Raw genomic sequence first — 25,986 nt, forward strand, 5'->3', positions numbered from 1 at the left:
ATACACACTCATTCACACTCAAACACAACAGAGAAGACACGATTTAGGCCTATCTATCTGTAGATAGATAGATAGATAGATAGATAGATAGATAGATAGATAGATAGATAGATAGATAGATAATGAAAGAAAAGGCCAACTTTACTCTTAAAACGACTGTTCAAGCTAATTATTTAAAATGAGCTGAAACAAGACAATTCTTGAGTTTTTAGGGACAACTTAATTGTTTTATGTTCAATCCACTTAAATTTGTAAAAACTAATGAGTTAACTTAATTCCTTGGGTTGTCTCAACTCAAAACAATTGTGTGGACCCAGCATATTTTACTGTATTCAGAGTTTCTCTCTATGACACATGTACAGCTTTACTTAAGCAAACAAGACGGGGTTTGTTTTCATTAATTAGAGTGTACATAAATGAAGTTTGGTCAAAAATGTCACCAAATAATAAATAAAGTTCAGTACACAGTGGGAGGACCAGTCCTTGAGAGCGGAAGCGGGTATGAGTGAGATCCGCAGCCGCCACGCGCCCCCTGCAGGACCGGAGGAGCACCGCGTCTCCTCGCGCTCACCGCGGCCGCCATATTACCACACAGCCGAGAGGTAAAACAAACCGCCCTTTATATTCATACTTTCAGTCATTCTCTGCTCAATTTTATCATATACACAATCCTTAAATCATTTAAAGTACGATGAGAGAGTTTATTTCGCCGTCTGAGCTCTCTTGTGTCTTTAGAAGTGTGTTTAATGGTAGATGATGGAACGTTAGCATGGCTGTGGCTAACGTGATAATATGCTAATGATTTATTTGAAAAACTCGATGAATTGATGCGGTTTTAAGTGTTTATGGCTTGAAATATGTCGTAGGTATGCTTGGGTGTAGATTTGATTGTAAAACATAGCTGGTTGAGTCTGTGAAATGAAGAGAGACTGTCAGTTTTGCTCCAAACTGATGCTCCTCATCCTGAACTGAATGAGTGTTAGAGCTCCTTGTCTGATTTCTGCCCTTTATGCTTTTATTTACCTCATTATTTTATTATAGGTTTGTGAATTTTGTTTTATAAAGGCTTAAAATGATCAATTACCCGTTTTTGAATCCTGTATGAAAAGGCTGCAGGTGGTGTTTGCTGGATTTTTCATTTAGGACTGTAAATTGTTGAAATTGATAATTAAAAGTTCTGCGATTTTTAAACATTTGTGCATTTGGTTTATGTGATGATAGAGATTTATATCTTTGCAAAATAATGTTTTTAAATGTGTTCATTTGTTTAAACACCATACTGAATGGAAAGATGCTGGTTTGATGCTTTAATTCAATGTATAATAACTAAAGTCTAGTGAGTTACTATCTAGGATCTGTTTTCAGGCAGCATGGACGTGTTTAATAATAATTCTAACACTTTTGGTTATTTAAAAGAAAAAAAAGTCACTCAATTCTCATAATAATGGTAGTTTTTTACTTTAAGAAATCAAACTGATTTAAGGATGCAGTATTTATTTCAATAGCTTCTATTTCTAATTATTTTAAGGATTTTGAAGGCTAGAAATACTTTTTAAATTTTTTTTTTATTTAACCAAGTATACAATATATAAACAAAGAAAGAAAGGGTTAACTTACTATACACTAAAATGACATTTGATGTTTGTTTAAACTACTTATTAAATTAGATAAGTAAATAAATAGACACAATTCTAATAATAATGGTAGATTTATACTTTAATAAATCAAAACTGATTGAAAGGATGCAGTATTTAGTTCAGGAGTCTATTTTTCTAATGATTTAAAGGATTTCGAAGGCTAGAAATAATTTTTTTTAAATTTCACCAAGCATAAAATCTTTTATTTATTTTTTTAGCAAAGCATAGATGTTCGTCAAAGATCAGAAGTGTTTTTTATCATCAAAAACAAATGTTTTTAAATACATTTATAAGATGTAATTTAAAAACATTTTATATTTTAAAGATCTAAGTTTATTGTTATATATTTTATAAGTAATTTTCTGATTAAACTTTGCTTTAATTTTTACATCAATCTATCTTTCACACTGGATGACGATGCTTTAATATTTCAACATATTTTGACGTTTTATTTTGTCTGAACTTCAGAAGTAAATTGTTAAATTTAGTGGTTTTTGTAGAGTTGATCTAACATGTGTTAATTTGGTCAAATTTCAAGCGCTGAGATGGTAATAAAAGTCTTAAATATTATTTTGGAGGTCTTAAATGTGATCATGGATAAACAGGAATTTGAATATGCCTGTAATAGGATTATCAATCTTCAAAAAGTAATGATTAAATAAAATAAAAATGCAGTGTTGCAGTTTCTGCAGGCTTGTGATGCTGGTGTTGAAGCAGTTTGCAATCAGTAAACATTCAATATCAGTTGACCTTTAATTAGGTGTGTGTGGTATTGATAGAAAAGTCTCGATGTTTAAATTTCTTGTTTAATAACGACAATTAAACAGTGTTTTGCTGAGTGTTTTTTTTTTTTTTTTTTTTTTTTTTTTGCATCTTGGCAGGATTAGACCTGTCATGAATAAATAAAAATGACACCAGGGGTGTTTTCACACCTGACTTGTTGAAGCCTTTGTATTGGAATTTAGTGCATGGTACTGACTATAACACAAACATTTCATAGCCTGATGATATATTTTAAGCATATTATGCAATTTATCTTATAGCATTTGGAACTCAGTGTTTCCTCTAGGATTTTTTTCCAGCTGTGGCAGCAATGTCGTCAGCGCAGTATTAGAAGTCGAGATTGCATTTATGTAGTAGCCTACAGCATGCGGATTTCTTTGCTTGTGCGTCGATTTCCTCTGCTCGTTCACAAAACTTCTTGCACGCCTTCAAATATACGCCGCTCAAGCGCAGATCTTCTTTTGCGCTCTCAAATAAATGCTGCTGAAGTGCGATTTAGTGCGTTTACGAGTATGTGACCAACATTTATTAGATTTGCTAGGAATATTTATGCATGTTTCCAATACCCACCGAGCGGTATTATACCGTCCTGAAGCAAAGTGAAACGGCTATACATGGTGTTTGCTGGCCTCACGCACCACTCCACTCCACTGTCTGTCTCAGTCAGTCAGCCAGCCAGCCAGCCAGTCAGTCAGCACGCAACCTTAAAGGGTTAAACAAATAACGCACAGCACTACTATGGTTACAGAAAAGTTTGTGCTGTTAAAATTCACTTGCGCTTTAATACGTTTTGGTGCGATTATTATTTTGGCATTATGAATTTTGGCGTGGCGTCCCGCCATAAAAGAATGAATGTAGCGGAAACCATGGAACTTGTAGGCAAATGTTTAAATAATATATAAAATAAATATTTAAGCAGACCTATTATGCGCCTTTATACAAGATGTAAGACAAGTCTCTGATGTTCCGTGTGTGTGTGTGTGTGTGTGTGTGTGTGTGTGTGAAGTTTCAGCTCAAAATACCACACAAATGTTTTATAACTCTTTGAAGCTGCCCATTTTAGGCTTGGATCCTAATTTTGCCATTTTGGTGACTGGCGCTTTAAATGTAAATGAGATGGTCTTTTTAAAAGAGGGCGGAGTTACGCAGGAGATTGAAAACTAATCCTTCTCATTCAGGGCTGTCAGAGCTGGTCAGTAATGGGCGGGGCTTTCCCCTTCTGATGACACGTACAAAGGGAGAATGTCAATCAAGTGTTTTTAAGAAGTGTGATAATAAAAAAATAGAGATACTAATTTTTTACCATTAAAGGTTAGTTATATTCACAGACTGTGCTCACAGAACTGTGTTCAACCCCCTTATAAAAGGGATTTTTGCATAATAGGTCTACTTTATTGAAATAGTTCAATAACTGATTACACGTCCAACATAAAAGAAAATGCAAACTGTAAAAATACCTTTTAAGCTTACAACTTTCTCTCACCATACAGATATTCTCTTTTCCTCTCTGCATCACCATTATGAAGTGTAAAATTGCTCCCATCCAAATGATTAAAGTGTATTTTGTGGCACAAAAAAAAGCATAAAATAAAACTATTAGCTTTCATAATTTACATCATTTAGTCATTTTGTAAATATTATTTATATCTTTATACTAGTGTTATCAAAAATCTTGATAAATATAGATACTGAAACATTTAAAATGATACAATCTTGCTTTTGGTTAGTATTGAAACCGTCTTTGCTCTCTCACACTCTCTTTTCTCACCAGAAGGGATGTGAATAGGTAATAACAATGTTATAATTTTAACACTTGTTTTGATCAGAAAATAAGATGAGATTGCAGTAATTTAGTTTTTATATTGCCTTTTGGACTGGTTTAGGGTTGTCACGATGCTGGAGTTTGCTACCAATCGACACTGAAATAAAAAAAAAGTCTATTTCCCACAAATATTTGAGCGGTGTTGAGCTCGTTCTTAAACGCTGCTGATTTGCCATTGTGTTCACATGCTCAACAGAAATTACTGATTGGTCGTGACGGTTATCAGTTCACCGTACTCAAGGCTGTTTACTGGGTGTAATCACATATACTGTATTACATATACACATATATATATATTCATCAGTGGATCGCTTGTATGTCAGCTTGTAGACAAACCAGCTGATCGATGCGACTTTGAAATGCTTTAGTGTGCCTGTATCTGTGGGTAAACGCAGTAAACAGCGGTGAGTTTGACAAACTGATGACCTTCATGGCCAATCACAGTCATTTCTGTTAAGCAAGTGAACACAATGGCAAATCAGCGCTGTTTAAGGATATGCTCAGCGCTCAAATGTTAGCTGGATATTTTTTAAAATTTCAGTATCGAATTCCAGTACCAAGGCAAGCCTAATATGATTTAGTTTGTTTTGTTTTTCCCTTTTTACTTCATTTGCTTACTTTGCAAGATTTGTTCCCCACAGTATCGGAAATCATTATCATTTTCATGGTATCATTTCTAAGTCAGACATTTCAGTATCGTGATAACACTACATCATGCTAGTGGTAAGCAAATGTTTTAGGTATATGTGACAGAAAGTCAACGTATGTATTTTCTCGGCAGTTGCAAACCTGTCTTTCCATGCTGATGGTTGAACGATATGAGTTGACTCCCATAATGTAAACAGCTCCACTCTGAACAATAAGATGATCATTTATCTCACTCCATTCAATCCAAACAAGAGACGTTCAGAAAAAAAGCACTGCAGTGTTGCTCTGAGGTGCACAAATGCAAACTCTTTTCATTAGCAAAACAGAAAAGAGATTTAGTGTTATGGGTGTGACATTTGCAGTAAATACTCAAAGCATAAATTTGCATAAGGTTAATGTTAACAATATATTAAAACTTTTGTCCATATTTTCCAGAACTACTGACCACAGAGTTATAGGACAATAATCAAAAGGAAAAGAGTTGATTCTCGATAAAACAAAAATTATTGATTTTGTTCTATTTAATATTCTCACATTTATGAGAAAAATATGTTGTTATGGATGTGATATCTCTCTGTTACGGATGTGACATGTGAAATTGCCACTTGTGACACTTTGTTAAATCAAATAGAAGAATAGTTTAAAACACTGACGGATGCATTTTTGAGTATTTCTAAAGTACTGTAGAATACTTGCTTACCAAAATACCCCAGAAACGAGTCCCGTGTTTTGGTGAAAACTTAATTTTTGTTCATGCAAAGGTTGACTTTGCACGGAATTGCTCAAATACATAAAGCACACTTGAGATTACTTTCTTGTTTGTGTTTTCTTGTATAAAATCTTGTCACATTTACACTCAGGCTGTAATGTTTGTGTGATATTCTTGAAGTGTGTTTTTAATCTGAAGCAGTAGTATTTTTGCAGTTTCTTTAGCTTTTAGCTTGGGCTGGACTGGTAAATAATATTATATCTACGCAATAAAATTTATGCCGATAACAATAGTAAGCTCACCCAAAGCTGAACATTCTGTCATCATTTACTCATACTTCACTTGTCACTAACCTGTTTGAGTCTGTGTTGAACACAAAAGAAGTTATTTTAAAAAAATGCATCCATTGACTTCTATAGTATTTGTTTTTACTAGGGAAAGTCAATGATTACAGGCTTCTGAAGATCAGGTTTCAACAGTTTTTCCAAATATCTTCTCTTGTGTTCAGCTTAAACAGTAACTTATAAAGGTTTAAAACCAATTAAGAGTGAGTAAATATTAATCTTTGGGTGAACTATCCCTTTAAATAGATTAACACCTTAAAAATGGTGACCTTTTGGGTTGGCGGATGTAGGCATGGGCCTGTATAGGATTTTGACGGCATTATAACCTTGGATATTAATATCACGGTATCACAGTATTGAGATTATTGCTCTAAAATATATGCTTTTTAAATGTCTGGGTAAAAAACCAAAACCCTTTTCCCCTTTTGTATGCAATACAGGGCTCGAAATTTACCTTTTTACATGGAAGCACCGGTGCTCCTAACTTTAAAAATGTAGGCGCATCAGCCAAAATTTAGTCGCACTCATAAGCACCGTTACTACAAGTCTTATACAAACATGTGTATTGCATTTGAAATCAACTCTAATCAAACTAACAAGCAAAACTATATATATGCAAGTGTGAGGAAAATATTTCTCAACGAAATCCCGATATCACAAGAAAATAGATTTTTTTAACATAACTGAGTGAGCAAAAGGTACACGGAGCGCTCACTGGCCCCACACGCACTGCTTGACATGGATGAATCTGTTAACGATATAACTGTGCTGTTCTCACGGGTCGTGTCTAATATTGCACTGATGTTTTTGACATATACTCTACCATATTATATGCATACGTCATGTTAATAGCAATACTTTTCATGAGTAGCGATATTAGTTTACTCAGTCCAAGCCCGTTTGCGATGGTGTACGTGGTGTTAAATTTGACATATAGCTGCCACTTGCACGGCGGACAGCATCTGGCGATTAGATGAAGGATTAAACAGATGCTTTCGTGCTAGATGTGGCAAACAGTTACCTGAAAATTCCATCCCACAGACTTTTCATAGTGAACTTAAAGCCAATGGAAGTCTTTTATCCACTCTTGGAAAACTGTAAATGGTGGATTAACATTCAGCACATGATCACTAGTAAGATGTGTCATTATTTGTAACTTTAGATGCCATGGTTTCTAAAACAAAATCTGTCAGTGTTATCTTCATTCTCATCTTTAGTCCTTTACAGTTTTTCGCAGTAGTAGCTCTCTCTGTCATCACAAGCCAGAAGGCACTGAATGAGTGATTGTCAGCTGATATTTCAGTGCTAGAGCAGTGGGCCAATAAGAAGAGCGCGAAGGCGGGGCAAGCATTACGGACTTGGCTTTGTTTACTGCAGCAAGTTGATATGGCAACTGTTTTAAACGAATCCTGAGTGCTGCGTTTCGCGGTTTAAATGCAGAGATGCATTCTGTGTGAATGTCTCCCAAATCCGCGCATGTGGTGAACATTTTGCAGTAAAAACTGGTCACACAACAATTTTTAGCACTCGCACACATGCTCCCAAATATATTTTGAGGTCGCATAGGTAAAATTTCGGGCGCATATGCGACCAAAATGGTCGCCATTACGAGTCCTGCAATATATTTTATTTTGGGAAACATTTAAAGTATTTTGGAACAGTAAACATGTTAGGCTAAATGATTCAAATGAATAATTGACTTCTGCTGTCTTCATGTGTTTTAAAACCAGATTTTTTACAATTGAAAACGGCATATTTGGAGAAAATTTCTGATGAAGATACTGCTGTCCTAAAAAACAAAAAAAAAATGTAAAAAAAAAAAAAAAAAAAAAAGAAATTTACTAATACCTTAGGAATGGTATAGCAAAAAATGTAGACTTTTTTTAAAAACCTTGACTTTTCCGAACTGCGGTAGACCTTGAACAAGGTTATCGTCCCATGCCTATGAGAAATGACAGCATTTGTTGTTTTTGTGCTCTCTCACAGGTGTTTGGGTTGTCAACCTCTTCTAAAATCAGCACAAGATTCCCCAAGGCTGCTCACAAGTAAACACTTTAAGGTGAGTCTGGGTTAAATGGCCATCGTGTTCTACCAAACCTTATTTGACACATCGGGGAAACTAAAATGTGTCTGCATATTTGATCCCCGCTCATCTCCAGATTAGATCATGCCATCTTTGTAGTGAATACCGGCTTTGTGAGTCATGTGATATCAGGTTCAGTGTTCTTCTGAGGAGGCACGAATTCTTGGAATGATGATCAAGCCAAAATCCCATCTGGCACGAACTAATATCTAATATAAAGTATGGTGTACTCCCATTAGTGTCATTTTCTTATGTTGTGTGCGATTCGTTATCAAGGTTTGATTTAGTGAGCATTTTTGAATAGGATTGTGACACAATCTTCATGCTTATAACAGGGTTCTTACGGGTGCTGGAAATCCTGGAAAATGCTTGATTTTTAATATAATGTTTTCAAGGTTAGAAAAGTGCTTGGATTTTGGACAAAGTGCTTGAACCTGCTTGAATTTGCAGGGCTTAACATTGTGACTGTTTTGGTTGCATATGTGCACAATTTTGTCTATTTTACCTTCCAACTACACACCTTCAACTACTATCTACATACATTTAACTGTGATTAATCAATTATAATGTATAGAAATTGGCGAAGCAGTGGCGCAGTAGGTAGTGCTGTCGCCTCACAGCAAGAAGGTCACTGGTTTGAGCCTTGGCTCAGTTGGCGTTTCTGTGTGGAGTTTGCATGTTCTCCCTGCGTCCGCGTGGGTTTCCTCCCGGTGCTCCGGTTTCCCCCACAGTCCAAGGACATGCGGTACAGGTAAATTGGGTAGGCTAAATTGTCCATAGTGTATGAGTGTGTGTGTGAATATGTGTGTAGATGTTTCCCAGAGATGGGTTGCGGCTGGAAGGGCATCCGCTGTGTAAAAACTTGCTGGATAAGTTGGCGGTTCATTCCGCTGTGGCGACCCCGGTTTAATAAAGGGACTAAGCCGACAAGAAAATGAATGAATGTATAGAAATCTACAAAGAGCACAATGTTGTGTCCTTAAAAGTATAACCAAACCTAAAAATTACTGAGAAGCTGTAAAAATAAATACAGAATGGTTTGGAGCAAGTAAAGTGTAAGTAATGGCAGAATTAAAATTTTCTGTGTGAACTATTCCATTAAGGCATCTCATGCGTTTTCAACCCTGAAAGAATGCGGTGAGGCTCTTTAGACTGAGCTGGTCGACTCTTCCTCGGTCTGCTTGCATCTAGATTAAACTTTCCTCTGTCTGGGCAGAGTTTCAGAGTCTTAATCCAATTTATCAGACAGTCAGGGGTCCGTGTCGTGGCCGGGGGCCTGTAAAGACAAACACCCCAGCTGTAGATTCATTTTTCCTCTCATTCTTTGGGTCCATGTGCAAACAGGCCACAGATTTCAGGCCTCAAGCGTTTTATCGATGTTGATCTGATCGATGTGTGTCGGCCTGATAACTCTGTGCCTGTATTGACTGTTGTTTGTGTGTGTTTTCACAGCCCTGACAGGAGCAGCCATACGTCCAGATCATGTCCGGCCCTGTCACGAGTCGATCCCGCGTTTATCCAGACGTCAACACACAGAGACCGCGGGAATACTGGGACTACGAGTCTCACGTCGTAGAGTGGGGGTAAGGGATTTCATTCAGTTTGTGATGAAATTGTGGGTTATGGTTTTGATGTAAATGTGGAGTTAATGTTCTAGGTTTTCTGAAATGATTCCTGTAGTTATGCAGTTTGGGTTGCATTACAAGATGTCTGGAAGGTCAAAGACCAGAAACATTATGATTATCACAGTAATTGAGAATCTGGGAATGTCATTGTGTTTTTAAATATGTTTTCCAGCCCTGGAAAAGTCAGGAGGCTCTGGAAAAGTCAGGATTTGAATAATGAATATGTGCATTCTACATTAAAAAATATTGTACATACATGTAGATAGATCAGCAAGGATGCATAAAAAGTGGTCGAATGTGACTGAAGATATTTAGTTATTTTAAATATTAAATAAAATTATTTAAAAATAATATTAAATATTATTTTTTTTCTTCAAGTGAATACTGTACTTTTGAGTTGTCTATTCATTGAGGTGTCCAGAAAAAACAATGTTTATTGGTTTCCATAGACATGTTAAGCAACACAGCATTGTTTATCAAAATATGAGCATATTAGAATTGTTTCTGATAACAACATGTGATGCAACAAGCAATTTGGCTGCTTGTCCCAGATGCGACATGGCCAAAACATTCAAATACCAGCCACTGCCCTCCCAGCAAAATGGTAAAGGCTTTTAATATAATTAATACATATGGCCCGTTGCCACAGAGTTGTACGGTATGGTTCGGACCGCTTTTATGGTTGTTTCCACTGTCAAAAGGTACCAAAAAACACACCTTACCGCACCATTGTTTGGGAACTCTTTGCCAACAACAAGTCAAAAGGGTACCTAAAAGCGGAGCTAGGTGCACAGCTAAATGCGATTGGTTTACAGAAAAATGTCACTAGCGCAAGCAGGAGAATAAAAACAAAGGAACCGCCATTTTTAAATACACAGCTGAGACATTACATAGTAATAATATATACATATAAGAACAAGCTATGGTCAACCCGAGCTCAAACAGCAACAAAGCCAAGAAGAACGAAATCTGCCGTGTCCTGTTGTTTTACGAGCCCGTCTAAAAATGCGAGCGGCTTCACTTTCTCCAGAGAGCTCGCGATCGCTCGTGTGCACATCTATATTTGAAATAACAAACTTCTCGAGCTGATCATGCGAAAAAAAACAAAGCAGAAGCCGGAAAAACAAAGGAGCAAATGATTATTTTTAGCTACCTAAAACATGAACAAACTGCCATGTTTAACTATAATCATCACCTTTTGGACTATTATGAACTGGGAATGACGGAATTCCTTTCTAACAAGAGGTTACATGTGCTGATGCAGATTAAAGATACATATGAGAGGTTTGCACTCACTGTGGGCTAGATTTTGTGTTGTTTTTGAACCCAAATTTGTCAGTTTAATCATTATTTTTGTGATGTTCTTTCACAAAATATATGTCATCATAAAAGCATCTTTATGTTAATCTTTAAAATGGTGGTATGAATGCATACTGAACTTGGACTAAATGTACCATTGTCCTTTTGTCTGAATCAAACAAACCAAGAAAACTTAACGACAAGCATTAAACAAACCCTGAACCACAAATCAAACTGAGCTAACCTCAGGGCTCTTGAGGCGTTTATTGATGAATAAAACCACAGTAATAGACAGCAGTGGAGTTTGTTTGCTTGGTTTGAAAGCTTTACATAATTAATGCTGAAATATTCAGTGTCTTTTCATTCTGTCAGACTCCCGGGACTATTAGCAGAGAGTTGTGTGAAGTATTTCTCTGCAGGCACACAGTGGTGATGGTTTCATTTGTCCGGAGCTGCATTTTATTTGCACTTGTGATAACAGCTGTCGGTCTTGTCAACAGGAATCAAGATGACTACCAGCTGGTGCGGAAACTCGGCCGAGGAAAGTACAGCGAAGTGTTCGAAGCCATCAACATCACAAACAACGAGAAGGTAGTCGTCAAAATACTGAAGGTGAGCAGTGCTTTGATTTCAGATCCATTTAATGATGTTCTGACCAGCCATCGGTGAAATCGGGACGGGTTCAGTTCATGCCGAGTTCAAACTGCATGATTTTCAAAGTAGTCAAGTCACAGATATTTTCACACTGCATGACTATCTGGGGTCCGTTCTTCATACCTCGTTTATATAATCTAAGATGATTTGACAGATCCTGAATCTTTTAATCTTGATAACTGATCTCTGGCTAATTTGGTTCTTCAAACAAATTCAATAATCAGATTAAAATGTCTAAATAAACGTTTGTATCTGAAAAGTTACTAACAATAAATTTTCACTTTGAACCACCAGGTGGCAGTCTTTGTACTTTTATTTTGAAGTGTAAATTGCATAAGTTTTATTAATATATATTTTTTAACTTTATATATATATATATATATATATATATATAATTTATTTATTTATATATATATATATAATTTATTTATTTATATATATATATAATTTATTTATATATATATATATATATATTTATTTATTTATATATATATATATATATATATATATATATATATATATATATATATATATATATATATATATATATATATATATATATAGTTAAAAAATACATTTACTGTTTTCCCGAGTGTATATAACTTATATAACTACTACTGTAAGAAAATATTAGTATTACCTTTGCTTGGACTGACCTAATCTAATCCTGTTAATATGAAATGAGCCTGCCCCCGAGCAGGTTTGACCTACCAGAATTGTTGCTATGACAACAACTCTTGGATGAGTTTTGAAGAACGAAACGATCCTAGATCGTGTCAAATCGTCAATAACCAAACCCAGCTGAGTAATGCACGTACGAAGAACAGATTCCTGGGCTAGCGTTCAATCACTGCTGTGTTTACAAGGCAAGATTGGTTGGGGACGGGGTTCAACACTGCATGACTTTACAATAGGAAGAATCGCATCAACTTTGTTTTGGTCCACAAACTACGTCCTACAACCAAACACGCATGAGAAGTCACATGAAAACAACGCTTGTTTATCTTTTGTTATTAACTACATAATGAGAAAGAAGCCTTAAGTGGGGTAGAAAATGTACTTATTTTGCTCACCTATCCTTTGAAGGGAATTGGCAATTTCTCCTCAACCTTTTTCTTTTTCAATCTGGTTGTGGTATTGCTCAGATGACACGTCGAACAGACACGGGTGCTCCTGCCAAATTTACACTAGTTTTTCCTTCATTTCTTGGGTCCAAATAGACTAAAACAAAGCCCTTTTAACTTCTCCCCTAACATCCTGTTGTCTTGCTGCTTTCTCATTGGCTGTAGGTAATCGCAGATGTTATTTTCAATCAAAACATTTCGCAAGGCGAGAATTTGAATTGAAGTCCCGATATTAACCATGGCAAATTTCTGATGGGTGTTGGTGAATTGTCTGCAATTTTTCTCAGATCTTGTCTCTGATAGTTCACACTGTGAGATTGTTACTGATGACCTTCATGGTTAATCACAGTCATTTCTGTAGAGCAGGAAACACAATGGCCAATCAGAAGTTTAAGAACGCACTTAAAATCTTAGTCTGATTGGCACTGAAATTCCAGTAACATTCAGAGAGTAAATAAATCAATAGGGAATATGCAAAATACTTTTTTTACATTGATGCAAAACCGAAAAAACAATTAATATTTGAGAGTTGAACAGTAGAGGTACAGCAGTTCAATATTACTTTTGAGTATTACAGCATCGCTAGTGTGAATGCAGAAGGAAAAGTGCTGAGATGAGCATATACAAGTTGATGTGCATGGACATGAGACATCTATTGTGCAGTTCTGATTCAACGGTTTGTGTACAGTGAAGACCCTCAGACTCGCAGTCCTCTCCAGATTCTGGTTTTCTGAGAGCTTCTGCTGAGATAAGGCTGTTTACGTTATGGAAGGCAGCGGATGGTATCGAAACCAGAAGCTGCTGGCCGGTGTTCAAATGAATGGGCGCCTGGCGAATTCCTGCTCTTAACCAGAGAAAGCTCTAGATTTTATCGATAACACCTGATGCGCTGAGAGCTTCTTTTCAAGCTAAGTGATAAATAGTTTTGAAGATTAGCGCCGTTGTCCTGTAATGTAGCCTGACGTGCATAATGAACTTCCCCTAGCTGGAGACATGAAGGATGAAGCTGGACAGTCTAGACACGCTTGGATCAGATGTCACTGCGTTCAAGACAACATGAAATTCAGCTTGTTTAGGGTTTTTTAATTAGTGACAGTCATGAAGCCCTGATCTAGTGGTTATTGCAGCCTAGCTTGCTGTTTTAAAAAGCTGTTAAGTGCCAATAAAATTATCACTGTAATATGACCATATCTAACTATCAAATTGGTAATTGTTGTTGTGATAATAATTATAACGACAACAATAATAAAAATATCAATAATAACACTAATTAAAAGATCATTTTCATAACACTTAACACAGGGTCTGAAGACACCAAGTGATGAAGTGTTTCAGGTGTAACTTGTCTCATTCTTCCTGCAAACAAGTCTTAAGGTGGCTTACAATACGACGTCATCGCACACATTCTCCATCGGAGACAGGTCAGGATTACAGGCAGGCCAGTCAAATATCTCTATCTTCTTCCTCCGAATGTCTGCAGAACGTGGTTTTGCATTGAAATACTGATTCATCTGACCACAGTACACGTTTCCACTCTGTGGACGTCCATCCCAGATGGCTCTGAGCTCAGAAGTCGACAGCACCTCTGGACACCGTTAACATAGGGCTTCATTTTGGCACCGTACAGTTTTAACTGGAAGCTGTGGATGTGACTACATATTGTAGCAAGCAGCGTAGGCTGGTGCCCTTGTCCTTTACACTCTGAAATTCCTCCAGATTCCTTAAATGTTATGCACTGCTGAAGGTGAAATATCCGAATGTCTTTCTATCTGTCTTTAAGGAACGTTGCTATTAAACATTTCAGTAATTTTCCCACATATTTGTTGGCAAACTGGCGATCCTCGTCCCGTCTTTGCTCCCGTAGGACTAGACCTTTCTTGGATGCTGCTTTTGTACCAACACAAAATGACAATCACCTGTTGACATCACCTGTTTCAAATCACATCATTATTTAACTAATTTACCTGATTACTAGCCCTAAACTGCTCCTGTCACAACTTTTTTGGAAAAGTGATGCAAGAACCAAAATTGGAATGTGCTTATTTTGTATAAACAATCCCTAATAAAACCATGAGGAACATATTAAATAAGGTTTGTTGTGTTGTCTGCAATGAAATACAAGTCAAAGTAAATTTAGAAATTACTTTTTTTTTTATTTGCGTTTTTTTTTATACGGTCCCAACTTTTTCTGATTTGGGATTGTATAAATATTATCGTTTTTTTATTTAATAGCTACATTTAACACATCCATATCCACAATGTTCAACTTTAAAATGCGATTGTACAGTAGTTAAAGGTGTTGCTATTGCATTGTTTACTTTTAATGATTTTGTTCTTTGTTTCCATCTTTGTTTCCAAACACAGCCAGTAAAGAAGAAGAAAATCAAGCGAGAAATCAAAATTTTGGAGAATTTGAGAGGCGGCCCCAACATTATCACACTTCTAGACATTATCAAAGATCCAGTGGTCAGTTGGCTTTCTCTCAGTATAAAACTGCACTTGAAACACAGCATTTGAAATCAACTGTGTGCGTATACTTCTTTAAAATAGGTTTCAAATATGTGTCTGACTGAAGTCTTTTATGTTTCTCCCTGAAGTCTCGAACTCCGGCTCTGGTTTTTGAACATGTGAACAACACAGACTTCAAGGTAAATCACTTTAAATCTACCTCAGCTTATTGCATGATGAAATAAAGCTCAATTCACTCATGTTGTTGTTCTGTTGTGCAGCAATTGTATCAAACACTATCAGACTATGACATTCGGTTCTACATGTACGAGATCCTAAAGGTAAGTTCTTTCAGATATCATCTTAAATCCATTCACAGAAATTAAACGATTTTTGTTTTTGTTTTTTAAATTTCCAATATTCCAAGTATCTTTCCCACTTTACTAAATTTGACTCATTGATGCTGACATTTTGGATCTGAGTGAGCCGGTTTTTATTTTGCCACTTTCAGTTGTACAAATGTTACACACTTTGCCTTTAAGTGCTACTGAAAGATCTTATTGCTTGCATTTTTAGGCCTGTGTACACGCGGTAAAAAGTGCATTTTTGCATGTGATGTCAAGTTAATAAGGGTAAATGCTGGTTTAAATGGCAGTTTCTGAAATGTTTTGAGCCTGTTTACATTCAACAACTTCTAAAGATTGTCGAAAACATGTTCGATTAGTTTGCATTTATAGAGTAAACTCTCATGTGTTAAAATGAGGGAAAAAAGACCCCCCTCATTTAGATAACCAGCTAATTAGAAAAGCTCCAAGAAGGAACTGTGCTTTGTTTTCTATAGTGTATATAGAGCTATATCACCCTGCAGCTCAAGACTCACTGAAGCCAAGCAGGGCTGAGCCTGATCAGTGCCTGGATGGGAGACCACATGGGAAAACAAGGTTGCTGTTGGAAGTGGTGTTAGTGAGGCCAGCAAGGGGCACTCAACCTGTGGTCTAATGCCCCAATATAGTGAAGAGGACACTTTACTGCCAGTGAGCACCATCTTTCAGATGAGATGTTAAACTGAGGTCCTGACTCTCTGTGGTCATTAAAAATCTCATGGCACTGCTCATAAAGATTAGGGTGTAATTCTCTTTATCGGCTCTTACCCATAATGGCCTCGCAATCATCCCAATTACCGAATTGGCTTCATCACTGTCTCTCCACTCTCCCTATAGCTGGTGTGTGGTGAGCAGTCACATCATTCAGGTTGGAGCCTGTAGACCCTCCTCCCCCCATGATTGTGAAGCGCTTTGGGTGCATGGCCATACACGATGAATGCACTATATAAATACACATAACATAACGTTAATCGTGTCATTAGATGGAAGACATGTCTTGTGCATGTTATACCTTGAATTAAACATGGTTTCAAACTGGGCGCTTAGTCTAATAAAGCAAATTTCTGAAGCGGTAAGAGAAACATACGTAATGGGGGCCCACAAGCACAAGTATTGAGAACCACTGACCAACATTAACAGCCAGATTATGATGTAGAGCATGACGAAATAAGAGGGAAAAATGACATTTGAACACAAGCTAATACCTAGCAACATCATTAATCATCTCTGATGACTGCTTGTGATTGGATCACTGAAAACGCACCTTAATACCAGGTGAAATGGGGCCTTGGAGTGTTTTTTGAGTTGAGTTGTGTGGGAATTCTGGGAAGTGACCGTTTGACTGTGGATGGGTTCAGGTGTGTTAATCTGGATCAGGTGAAGCTGCGTCACTGCAGCAGAAAGAGCGTCTGTTCACTGATCTCACCTCTTTACCTTCACCACTCATGCTATACAGCGTTTCCCTCACTTTGTCATTGACTCCTAGTTGTACACTGTAAAATGTTATTTGATATATTGTAATGCAGTTTAGTATGTAATGTATTCCTGAAATTTGTATTTTCAGTATTGTTTTCCACTCTTCTGTGCTATATGATTCATCAAAAATCATTGATATGATTTAATGTCAAGAAAAATGTTGTTGTTCTATAATAAAAACATTGAAAGTTTTCATTCAAATTTAGTTTACATTTTGTTTTCCCAATAACTTTTGAATTTAACTGTATTTTCTTTCAATTTCTAAAGATGTCTTCTAAAGATAACTCTTATTTTTATAAATATATCGGTTTAATAAAACCGATATATAATGATATTTTGTTTAAAAGCTGTCTGTGTAGTGTGTTTTTAAGCATCTGTGTGTTTCTCTCAGGCGTTGGATTACTGCCACAGTATGGGGATCATGCACAGAGACGTGAAGCCACACAACGTCATGATCGACCATGAACACAGAAAGGTACTGTTCTCCTGCAGTTCACGCCATTACCCTCCTCACATCTGATTGGCTGGACACTCCATGCAATCTTAATTCTAAATCATCGCAATTTGCATGTTTATTGAACTCATGACAATCGCTGTCATACATTCAAATCAGTCATCATCTGTGGTTAAAACATGTTCAGGGTTTAGTCTTTTCAACGCTGATCTCTATGGTTGTCATCAATCAATTTTTAAAAGCACCTTAATGCTTCAAATGAGGAACGAATGTTTTTTTTTTTTGTCTGTTCAGATGTTTGTTTTTTTGTATTTATTATGTTTGTATTATTCTGAAGTGCTTTGCCCAGAAGATAGCCAATGTTGCTCACATGACGTTAAATAGAAGATGCAATGTGATACATCAAATAGAAAATTTATAATAAAAAATAATAAAAAATATGCATGTATACATACATATTATAATAATAATAATAATAATTATTATTATTATTATTTCCTTTATTTAGCCAGGAGATCACATTGAGACAGTACTGTCTCTTCTTCCAGTAAGACCTGGTATAAACAGTAAATATAAACAGTACACATATATATTATGTAAATACAAACTTTTATCTTAAACGTGTATCTTAATCGCTTGACAGCCCTCATTTATTTATTTATTATTATTTAAATATTTATTTATTTTTATAAATTTAATTATTTGTTTATTTATTTTACTCATTTGTTTATTTGTTCAATATTTATTTTTACTTATTTGTTTATTTGTTTTTTATTCGTTCATTTTATTTATTTTCATTTGTTTATTTGTTTATTTATATTAATTTGTTTATTTGTTTGTTTATTTTCATTAGTTTATTTGTTTATTTATTTGTATTCATTCGTTATTTGTTTATTTTATTATACATTTGTTTATTTTTGGTTATTTATTTTATTGATTTGTTTATTTGTTTGTTTATTTATTTCTGTTTATTTATTTGTTTATTTTTATTCATTTGTTTATTTATTTATTTGTATTCGTACATTATTTGTTTATTTATTTATTTTTGTTCATTCGTTTATTTATTTTTATTCACTTGTTGTCTATTCAGGATCATGATCTTAATTCTGAGTTTATCCAGCATCATGCAGATCTAGTTATTTTGAGTGAATGAGATTAATAAAAGGCACGTTTTCTGCCTCATCCTGGAAGATGTTGAGTGAGTTGACAAGTGATTCTCTTCTGCTTGTGTGTTTTGTGCTTCAGCTGCGTCTGATAGACTGGGGTTTAGCAGAGTTTTATCACCCCAGTCAGGAGTACAATGTCAGGGTGGCGTCTCGATACTTCAAAGGACCTGAACTGCTGGTGGACTATCAGGTGAGAATCACAGCCATGGGGCAGTGTTTTCTAGATATTTTTAAAGATACTAGTATTCAGCTTAAAATGACATTTAAAGGCTTAAATTGGTTAATTAGGCAAGTTAGGGTAATTAGGCAAGTCATTGTAAAACAAAAGATTCTGTAGACAAGCGAAAACAAATATTTCTTAAAGGGGCTAATAATTTTGACCTTCAAATGGTTTAAAAAAAAATTCAAAACTGCCTTCATTCTAGCCGAAATAAAACAAAAAAGACTTTCTCCAGAAGAAAAAATACTATAGGAAATACTGTGAAAAATTCTAACATAATTTGGGAAGTTTTTGAAAAAAAAATAACATTATATACTAATAACATTATATATGTATCATGTTTTGAACAGAAGCGACCATTGTGTTTACTGAAGATGAGTGTGGATTTTGATATTGAGGAAGCCGTGTCTTCATAGCAGTGTAGTGACATATGACTTCATGTTCTCTGTTTACTGTCATCGATTGAATGAGATTTAACTAGCTTGTAAAAACCAGCAGAGATGATGGTTCGCTGAAGTGCTGATTGCTCTTGCTCATTTCAGCCAGTTTTACCAGTTCAGTCCTGTTAGGAAATCAATGATGGTAAACATGACGAGTAATAAAAAGCACAACGTTGATGACAAATGGAAAGCAGTCAGACGTTTGGCTAATTTGTTCTTAGTTTTGTTTGATCTCACTCTCTCTCCAGGGGGTTTTAAAAAGTCTGGAAGTACAAATGAGATTAATACTTACCAAATTTATTTTGTTTGGTCACGTTGCTTGTTTTGTGGTGAACAATTCAGCTGTGCATGTCATTAAGAAAAAAACAATAGTTTGCCCTTGTAATCTGAAATTAAAATATTAAAATACACTTCCTGTTTGTTTTCAATTAAATTGGCAGATTAGGTCTGTCTGAGGTATTGGGCGTGGGTAACATACTTAACCACGCCCCTCCAGCTGTCAGTTTTGACAGCAAACAGAAATGGTGAGCAGGAGGAGTCTGTTAGGGTGTAATGACTCTCCTCAAACCCGTTTCCCCATCTTTCTGAATGAATTGACTACTTTACTACATCCAACTGTGTCACAATATGAAAAAACAAACAAACAAACAAAAACAACTTCCGGTTCATACTGACTTTAACTATCAAAAACTTAATTTTAGGCCTTAAAAAGCATTATATTCACTGAAGTATTACCTTTTAGTTCATAAATCATCAGCCGGGCAACATTGTACATGTGCAGAGAATCTCAGTGTTTGTCAGGATAAATACAAATATAAAAACTCCAAGCAAAAAAAAAAATGCACAGACAAAGTCTTATTTTGTTTAAAATAAATATACTTATGTTATTTAGTTCAGAGTTTGTTTTAAAACAGAAGCAATTTGACAAAATATGTTTTATTTTACCAGGAATTGTGCAGCATATAATAGAAATAAATAATAGAAGGACACGTGGTCATTTCTAAACCCTCCACTAATTTTGTATATGTATTAAAATAAAATCATATTGAGAGATCAGTCATGTGGATTGTGAGAATCGTTACATTCTTACAAATAAATCTGCACATAAAGAAGCAGTGGAAGATGTAGTTTGCTGTTCTTCTGAAGCTCGTGTTTTTCTTCCTCAGATGTATGACTACAGTTTAGACATGTGGAGTTTAGGCTGCATGTTAGCCAGTATGATCTTCCGGAAAGAGCCTTTTTTCCATGGCCACGACAACTATGATCAGGTGAGACCTACTGCTTTCTGCTCTTTTCATACCTTTACTGCCAGATCATTTTAGAGAAGTGAAAGAATTACATTTCGTACTAATTTTGTACTAATTTTTAAATGCATTAAGTGCATGCATTTAATACATAATTTTAAAATGCATTTTAGTTTTCCAAAGTCCCTTGTGCTAACAAAAAATAAATATTTTTGTTGCTTGCTTTATGCATTATCAATGAATTGGGACATTTTTTGTGTAGTCACACAGTTATGGTAGATGGCCAAAAAAATGAGAATGTTGCTTGTAAACAAGTTGCTTTTCGGTACTCAGTTCTTAGGTTTTCTAATTGGTTTTAAATGTTGGATTTTTAAAAAATGTAAAATATATCAATGGCTTTAATAAAATGAAGAAAAATTATGTAATGAAGTCTTACAAATTGTATAAAATACATCCTCTCTTGTGATGTTAATACATAAAATCAATGAATAAAAGTATATATTGAGCAAAATAAAGAAAATGAACAGTTTTCCTTTATGATTTTGATAATGTACAAAAATGTAAATAAATTCCACAGCTATGCCTTGTTTTTTATGATTTATTTAAAAACAATGTTTTAAACAAACATAAGCCACAACCATCAAGAACAAAGGGAAAAAAATGAGAATACAAAAAACAAACTGTATAGATACACACTTAGATGCATCAAAAACATAATATAATAATATAAAATACTAAATATTATAAGTACAATAAAATATCAAACGTAAGCAATAATAAATCTATTATTTATATTACTCCTGCTGTGTTTTTGAGGATGAGCAAGCAGAAACATGTGTTGGGATGTGCAGATGTGCTTCTGCTGCCCTCTGCTGTTTCTGACCTCTTCTGCCTGTTCATTTCCAGCTTGTACGGATTGCCAAAGTCCTGGGCACAGAGGACCTGTACGACTACATCGACAAATACAACATTGAGCTGGACCCGCGCTTCAATGACATCTTGGGAAGGTGCAGAGATATGAGGGATTGTGCTTATTAGGACTGGATGTTCATTCATTTATGTCAGTCTGATTCACAAGCATTCAATTCCAGTCAGTGATTACAGAGTTCATCAAAATGATGTTGATATTTCTAATTTTGAGCGCTTGAAGTTTTACTTGAGGGCAACTTAAAAGGGATAGTTCACCCAAAAATAAAAATGGGTGACTTTGAGTTTCTTCCTTCTGTTGAACACACATGATATTTTGAAGAATGCTGGAAGCCTGTAACCATTGACTTCCGCAGTATTTGTTTTCCTACAATGGAAGTCAGTGGTTACAGGTTTTTTTTGTTCAATAGAGGAAAAACACCCATAAAGGTTTGTAGCAACTCTGGGGTTAATAAATACATTTTTGTGGTCAGCTATCCCTTTAAAAAGCAATCAATTTCTGATGCATGTAATCATAATATGAAATGTAATGTTAAGGTCAAACACAGTGGCCCCTATTTATATATATATATATATATATATATATATATATATATATATATATATATATATATATATAATATCTTTTTTTACATGTTTTAATATCTCAAACACATCCATTTAACACCATATTTCTTTCCTGTCATATTTTAAGAGCTCTTTTTGCTTAATTTAATGCATGTCTTGATGATAGTTTGTACTGTTATAGCAAGTAAATATCAGAAGCTTCAAATTAAATATTTTTTACTCCATATTGGCACTAGTTTCTTCTATTATAATCAAACTATACGAGTAATCAAAGCCTAATGTATTAAAATAATATATATATTAAAAAAAAATGTTTCTAAAGGCACTTCTTACTAAAATTAGGAATTACTTATTAAAATTATTACTATTTTCTTGCCCTGTGTGTATTTCTGCTGAACTGTGCTTTCTTTTCCCTCCAGACATTCCCGGAAGCGGTGGGAGCGGTTTGTGCACAGTGAGAACCAGCATCTGGTGAGCACTGAAGCTCTGGACTTCCTGGATAAACTCCTGCGCTACGACCACCAGGCCAGACTGACCGCCCGCGAGGCCATGGAGCACCCTTACTTCTGTCAGTTTCTGCTCTCTCTGACTGACTATCTAGAGCAACATCAACTTTTGGCATCTGTAACACAGCTTAAAATATCGAAGCATCAGCAAAAGATTTTCTAAATTATTAAGAGGGTTTTAGGGTCTTAATTTTTTAAGAAAAATCCTTATTTTGTGTTTGACTGTATTGCTAATCCAATTTTATGTAGCAGTTTAATTTAGTATTCAAAGTTTAATCAAAATGAAATGTTTTACAATTATTTATAAAACAAAAATCCAAATGACTTAAGTTTTTATGTCCCTTTAAAGGGATGGTTCACCCCAAAATTAAAATGTACTCTCTTTTCACTCACCGTCAAGTAGTGCCAAATTATTCCGGTTTTATTTCATCTGTTAAATACAAAAGAAGATATTTTGAAGAATGCTGAAAACCTGTAACCATTCACTTCCATTGAAAAAAAAGACTCATACTATGGAAATCAGTGGTTACAGGTTTTAGCATTCTTCAAAATATCTTCTTTTGTATTCAACAGATTTGGAACAAGACAAAGGTAAGTAAATGATGGTAATTTTTGTTTTGGGTGAACCATCACTTTAACTTACCCTCTTCTGAATTTCCCTTTATTTTTTCTGGATAAACCTTTAAGGGAAGCTCTTAATTTTAAGGTGTTAATTAAATTATAATAACCAAAAAACTTCTCTCGTCAAATTGAATTGATTAAATCTATATTATTGATTTTTGTGATTTAAATTTGATGCTTCTACATGCCTCAGTTTAATCAATGCGTTCTCGTGTCATTCCAGATCCCATAGTGAAGGACCAGGCGAGGATGGGCTCCACTTCAGGACTGTCCACTGGCTCCACTCCAGTCAGCACGTCCAGTATGATCACAGGTCAGTCCCACTAATCCTGTCCACAGCATTTCTGGAACATATTTCACCCTGATAACAAAGTACGTTTTAAATGGAGACGTGAATGAAAATATAAGTAATTAAGCTCTGCAGATCTCATAACTGAAATGCTAAAATGCTGTTTAAATGATGTTTTAAATCCTTTTAGAACATGAAACCGTTATTTATTTATTTTAGGTTTGTACCAATATCTAGGGTCATACAGAATCCTCAGACTTTTTCTGCTGAGAATTTAACTAAAAACGTAATATATTAAATAAAAAGAATACATTTTTAACATTTATTATTTGTTTACAATGAAAATCCAATGAGATCCACTCATCTGGTAAACAAACAATTATTATAAAAAAAAAAAACATTATTATATTACAATAATATTAGTGTAATTGAAGTTAAAAACTGGATAAATAAAAATTTACACACATTTTCACAAGTAAATACATAGACCCGATGGGCTAATAATCTGGATTTCTGCATGTGTAGATTCCGTGTGGACCTAGCAATATCTCTGCTGCTTGCTTGATTTCTTCAAATATTGTAAAAGCTGATAATATTAACGCAATTAAAAATGTGTCCGTCTCTTTGAATATACTGTAAATTGTCATTTTAAATTAATTGTCATTTGATTTAAAGTTTTATAAATCATTCTAATGTGATCTAAAAATCAGGAGTTTTCCTTCTTTATAAATGCATAAATATTTGTAATATTTAATTTTATTATAAATAAAACATTAAAAGTAATATAGTCTTTTTTTGTCAATGTCATCAGTGTAATGCATCTTTGCTACAAAATGTTTAGTTTTTTTTTACAAAAACCCAATACTTTGAATGGTAGGTTGTTTGTTCCGATTGAAAAAAAAAAACGTATTATATACCATAAACCAACAAAAAACTGTTTAATTACTAAAACACATTTTGTGAAACATGCAGAAACCCTATGAATTGACATTTCTCTTGTGTTCTTTTCTTAACATGTGTTTGTGTCCAGCAGGAGGCGTCACGTCTCTGTCGTCGTCTCAGCCGATGGCCAACATGGCAGGTTCTCCAGTCATCTCATCTCCCAGTGCTCTCGCCACACAGGTTCCTGCCGCCGCCGGAGCGCAGCCCTGAACCTCCGTCTCTCTGCCCTGGCCCACAGTACACTAACCAGACACAGAGACTCACTTAGCTTTCTTTCGTTTTTCTCTTTTTTTTCTCTCTTCATTTCTTTTTTTCCATACAATAATTATATATTGAAGCTCGGACACACAGCAGACAGTTGTTATGTTGCGTCAGTGTCCGGCAGTCTTTCCTGATGATGATGATGATGATGATGATGATGGTGTCTATATAGAAGCCAATACAGTGTAGAAATTCTGAAAAATGGATAATAAAATTTATTTTATATGTCCCTACTTTGCTTCCGTTTCTATTTAAATAATGCAAACTTTTTTTTAGCAAGCCTGAAAATGTTTGTCAAACTGGTTCACCTACTATTTGAGTAGATGCCAGTTTTCAATTTAAGTTTACGACACGACTGTTAGAAAAGTATGTGGTATACAGGATGAATGTGAGCAGTATGAATGGATTTCTCATGATCATGTGACCTTCCCGCATCAGTTTGTCCCATTCATTAATTTTCTCGCAATGCATCATGGGAAGTGTTGTCACGATAAGGGAATTCAATAGTAATTGATACTTAAATAAAAAAAAAATGTCCATTTGCCGCTAACATCAGTGCTGATTTGCTACTGTGTTCACATGCTCAACAGAAATGACTGTGATTGGCCGTGAAGGTCATCGGTTCACCGAACTCACCGCTGTTTACGGAGTGTAAACACAGATACTCTGACACTGGAGCATTTTGAAGCTGCAATTCATGAGCAGATAGATTGTATGTCAGCTTATAGACAAACCAGCTGATCGACAGTGTCCCTGTATTTGTGGTTACATAGTAAACATCGGTGAGTTCGGTGAACTGATGACCTTTGCGGCTAATCATGGGCTGCGTCCGAAACCGTATACTTCCGTACTATACAGTATGCTAAAATCAGTATTCGAGCTGAGTAGTATGTCCGAATTCAGATAATTCGAAGATCAGTTGGCGAGAAATACCTGGATGATGACTTACTAGTTCCGGCGAGATAAATTCTTCGCGAGAGGATTCATGAATGGAACTGAAGGGACGCAACTGACGCAGGTAGGTCACGTGACCATGACAAAATGGCGGATGTAGTACGTCCGAATTCCATTCATACTTTTCACATTCATACTGTATAGAATGTACTTTTCTATCGGCCGTGTAGTACGTTTAAATTCAAATGCAGTACCTACTGAGTAGTAGGCGGTTTCGGACGAAGCTACAGTAATTTCTGTTGAAAATGTGAACACAATGGCAAATCAGCACTGATTAAGAACGTGCTCAAATGTTCATGGGAAATCGTTTAGTACTGAATTCCAGTATCGTGACAACCTTAATCATGGGATAGCTTAGGG

The 25,986-nt window shown here is 35.3% G+C and overlaps 1 protein-coding gene across 5 annotated transcripts; it reads left to right on the forward strand.

Annotated features, from left to right (window-relative positions):
- Nucleotides 1-560: 560 nt before the first annotated feature.
- Nucleotides 561-24,906, forward strand: zgc:86598. 5 transcript variants are annotated; one of them, NM_001002164.1, is given in 14 exon segments: nucleotides 561-602; nucleotides 7,930-8,002; nucleotides 9,479-9,609; nucleotides 11,451-11,562; nucleotides 15,093-15,194; nucleotides 15,326-15,376; nucleotides 15,458-15,517; nucleotides 17,427-17,510; nucleotides 18,735-18,845; nucleotides 20,482-20,583; nucleotides 21,466-21,566; nucleotides 22,473-22,621; nucleotides 23,404-23,493; nucleotides 24,503-24,906. In NM_001002164.1, coding segments are annotated over 12 exon segments (1,182 nt in total). In that variant the 5' UTR covers nucleotides 561-602; nucleotides 7,930-8,002; nucleotides 9,479-9,508; the 3' UTR covers nucleotides 24,622-24,906.
- Nucleotides 24,907-25,986: the final 1,080 nt, after the last annotated feature.

The sequence above is a fragment of the Danio rerio genome, chromosome 19, assembly GCF_052040795.2.
Source record: "Danio rerio strain M-AB ecotype USA chromosome 19, GRCz13ab, whole genome shotgun sequence".
Classification (NCBI taxonomy): Eukaryota; Metazoa; Chordata; class Actinopteri; order Cypriniformes; family Danionidae; genus Danio; species Danio rerio.

Bases quoted from the DNA above. Each gene is read 5' to 3' on its own strand.
- zgc:86598 (XM_087294309.2), top strand. From the start codon at position 9,509: ATGTCCGGCCCTGTCACGAGTCGATCCCGCGTTTATCCAGACGTCAAC. The intron at 20,584-21,465 runs GTGAGACCTACT...GTTCATTTCCAG, and splicing joins GCCACGACAACTATGATCAG to CTTGTACGGATTGCCAAAGT. The intron at 23,494-24,499 runs GTCAGTCCCACT...GTTTGTGTCCAG, and splicing joins CACGTCCAGTATGATCACAG to CAGGAGGCGTCACGTCTCTG.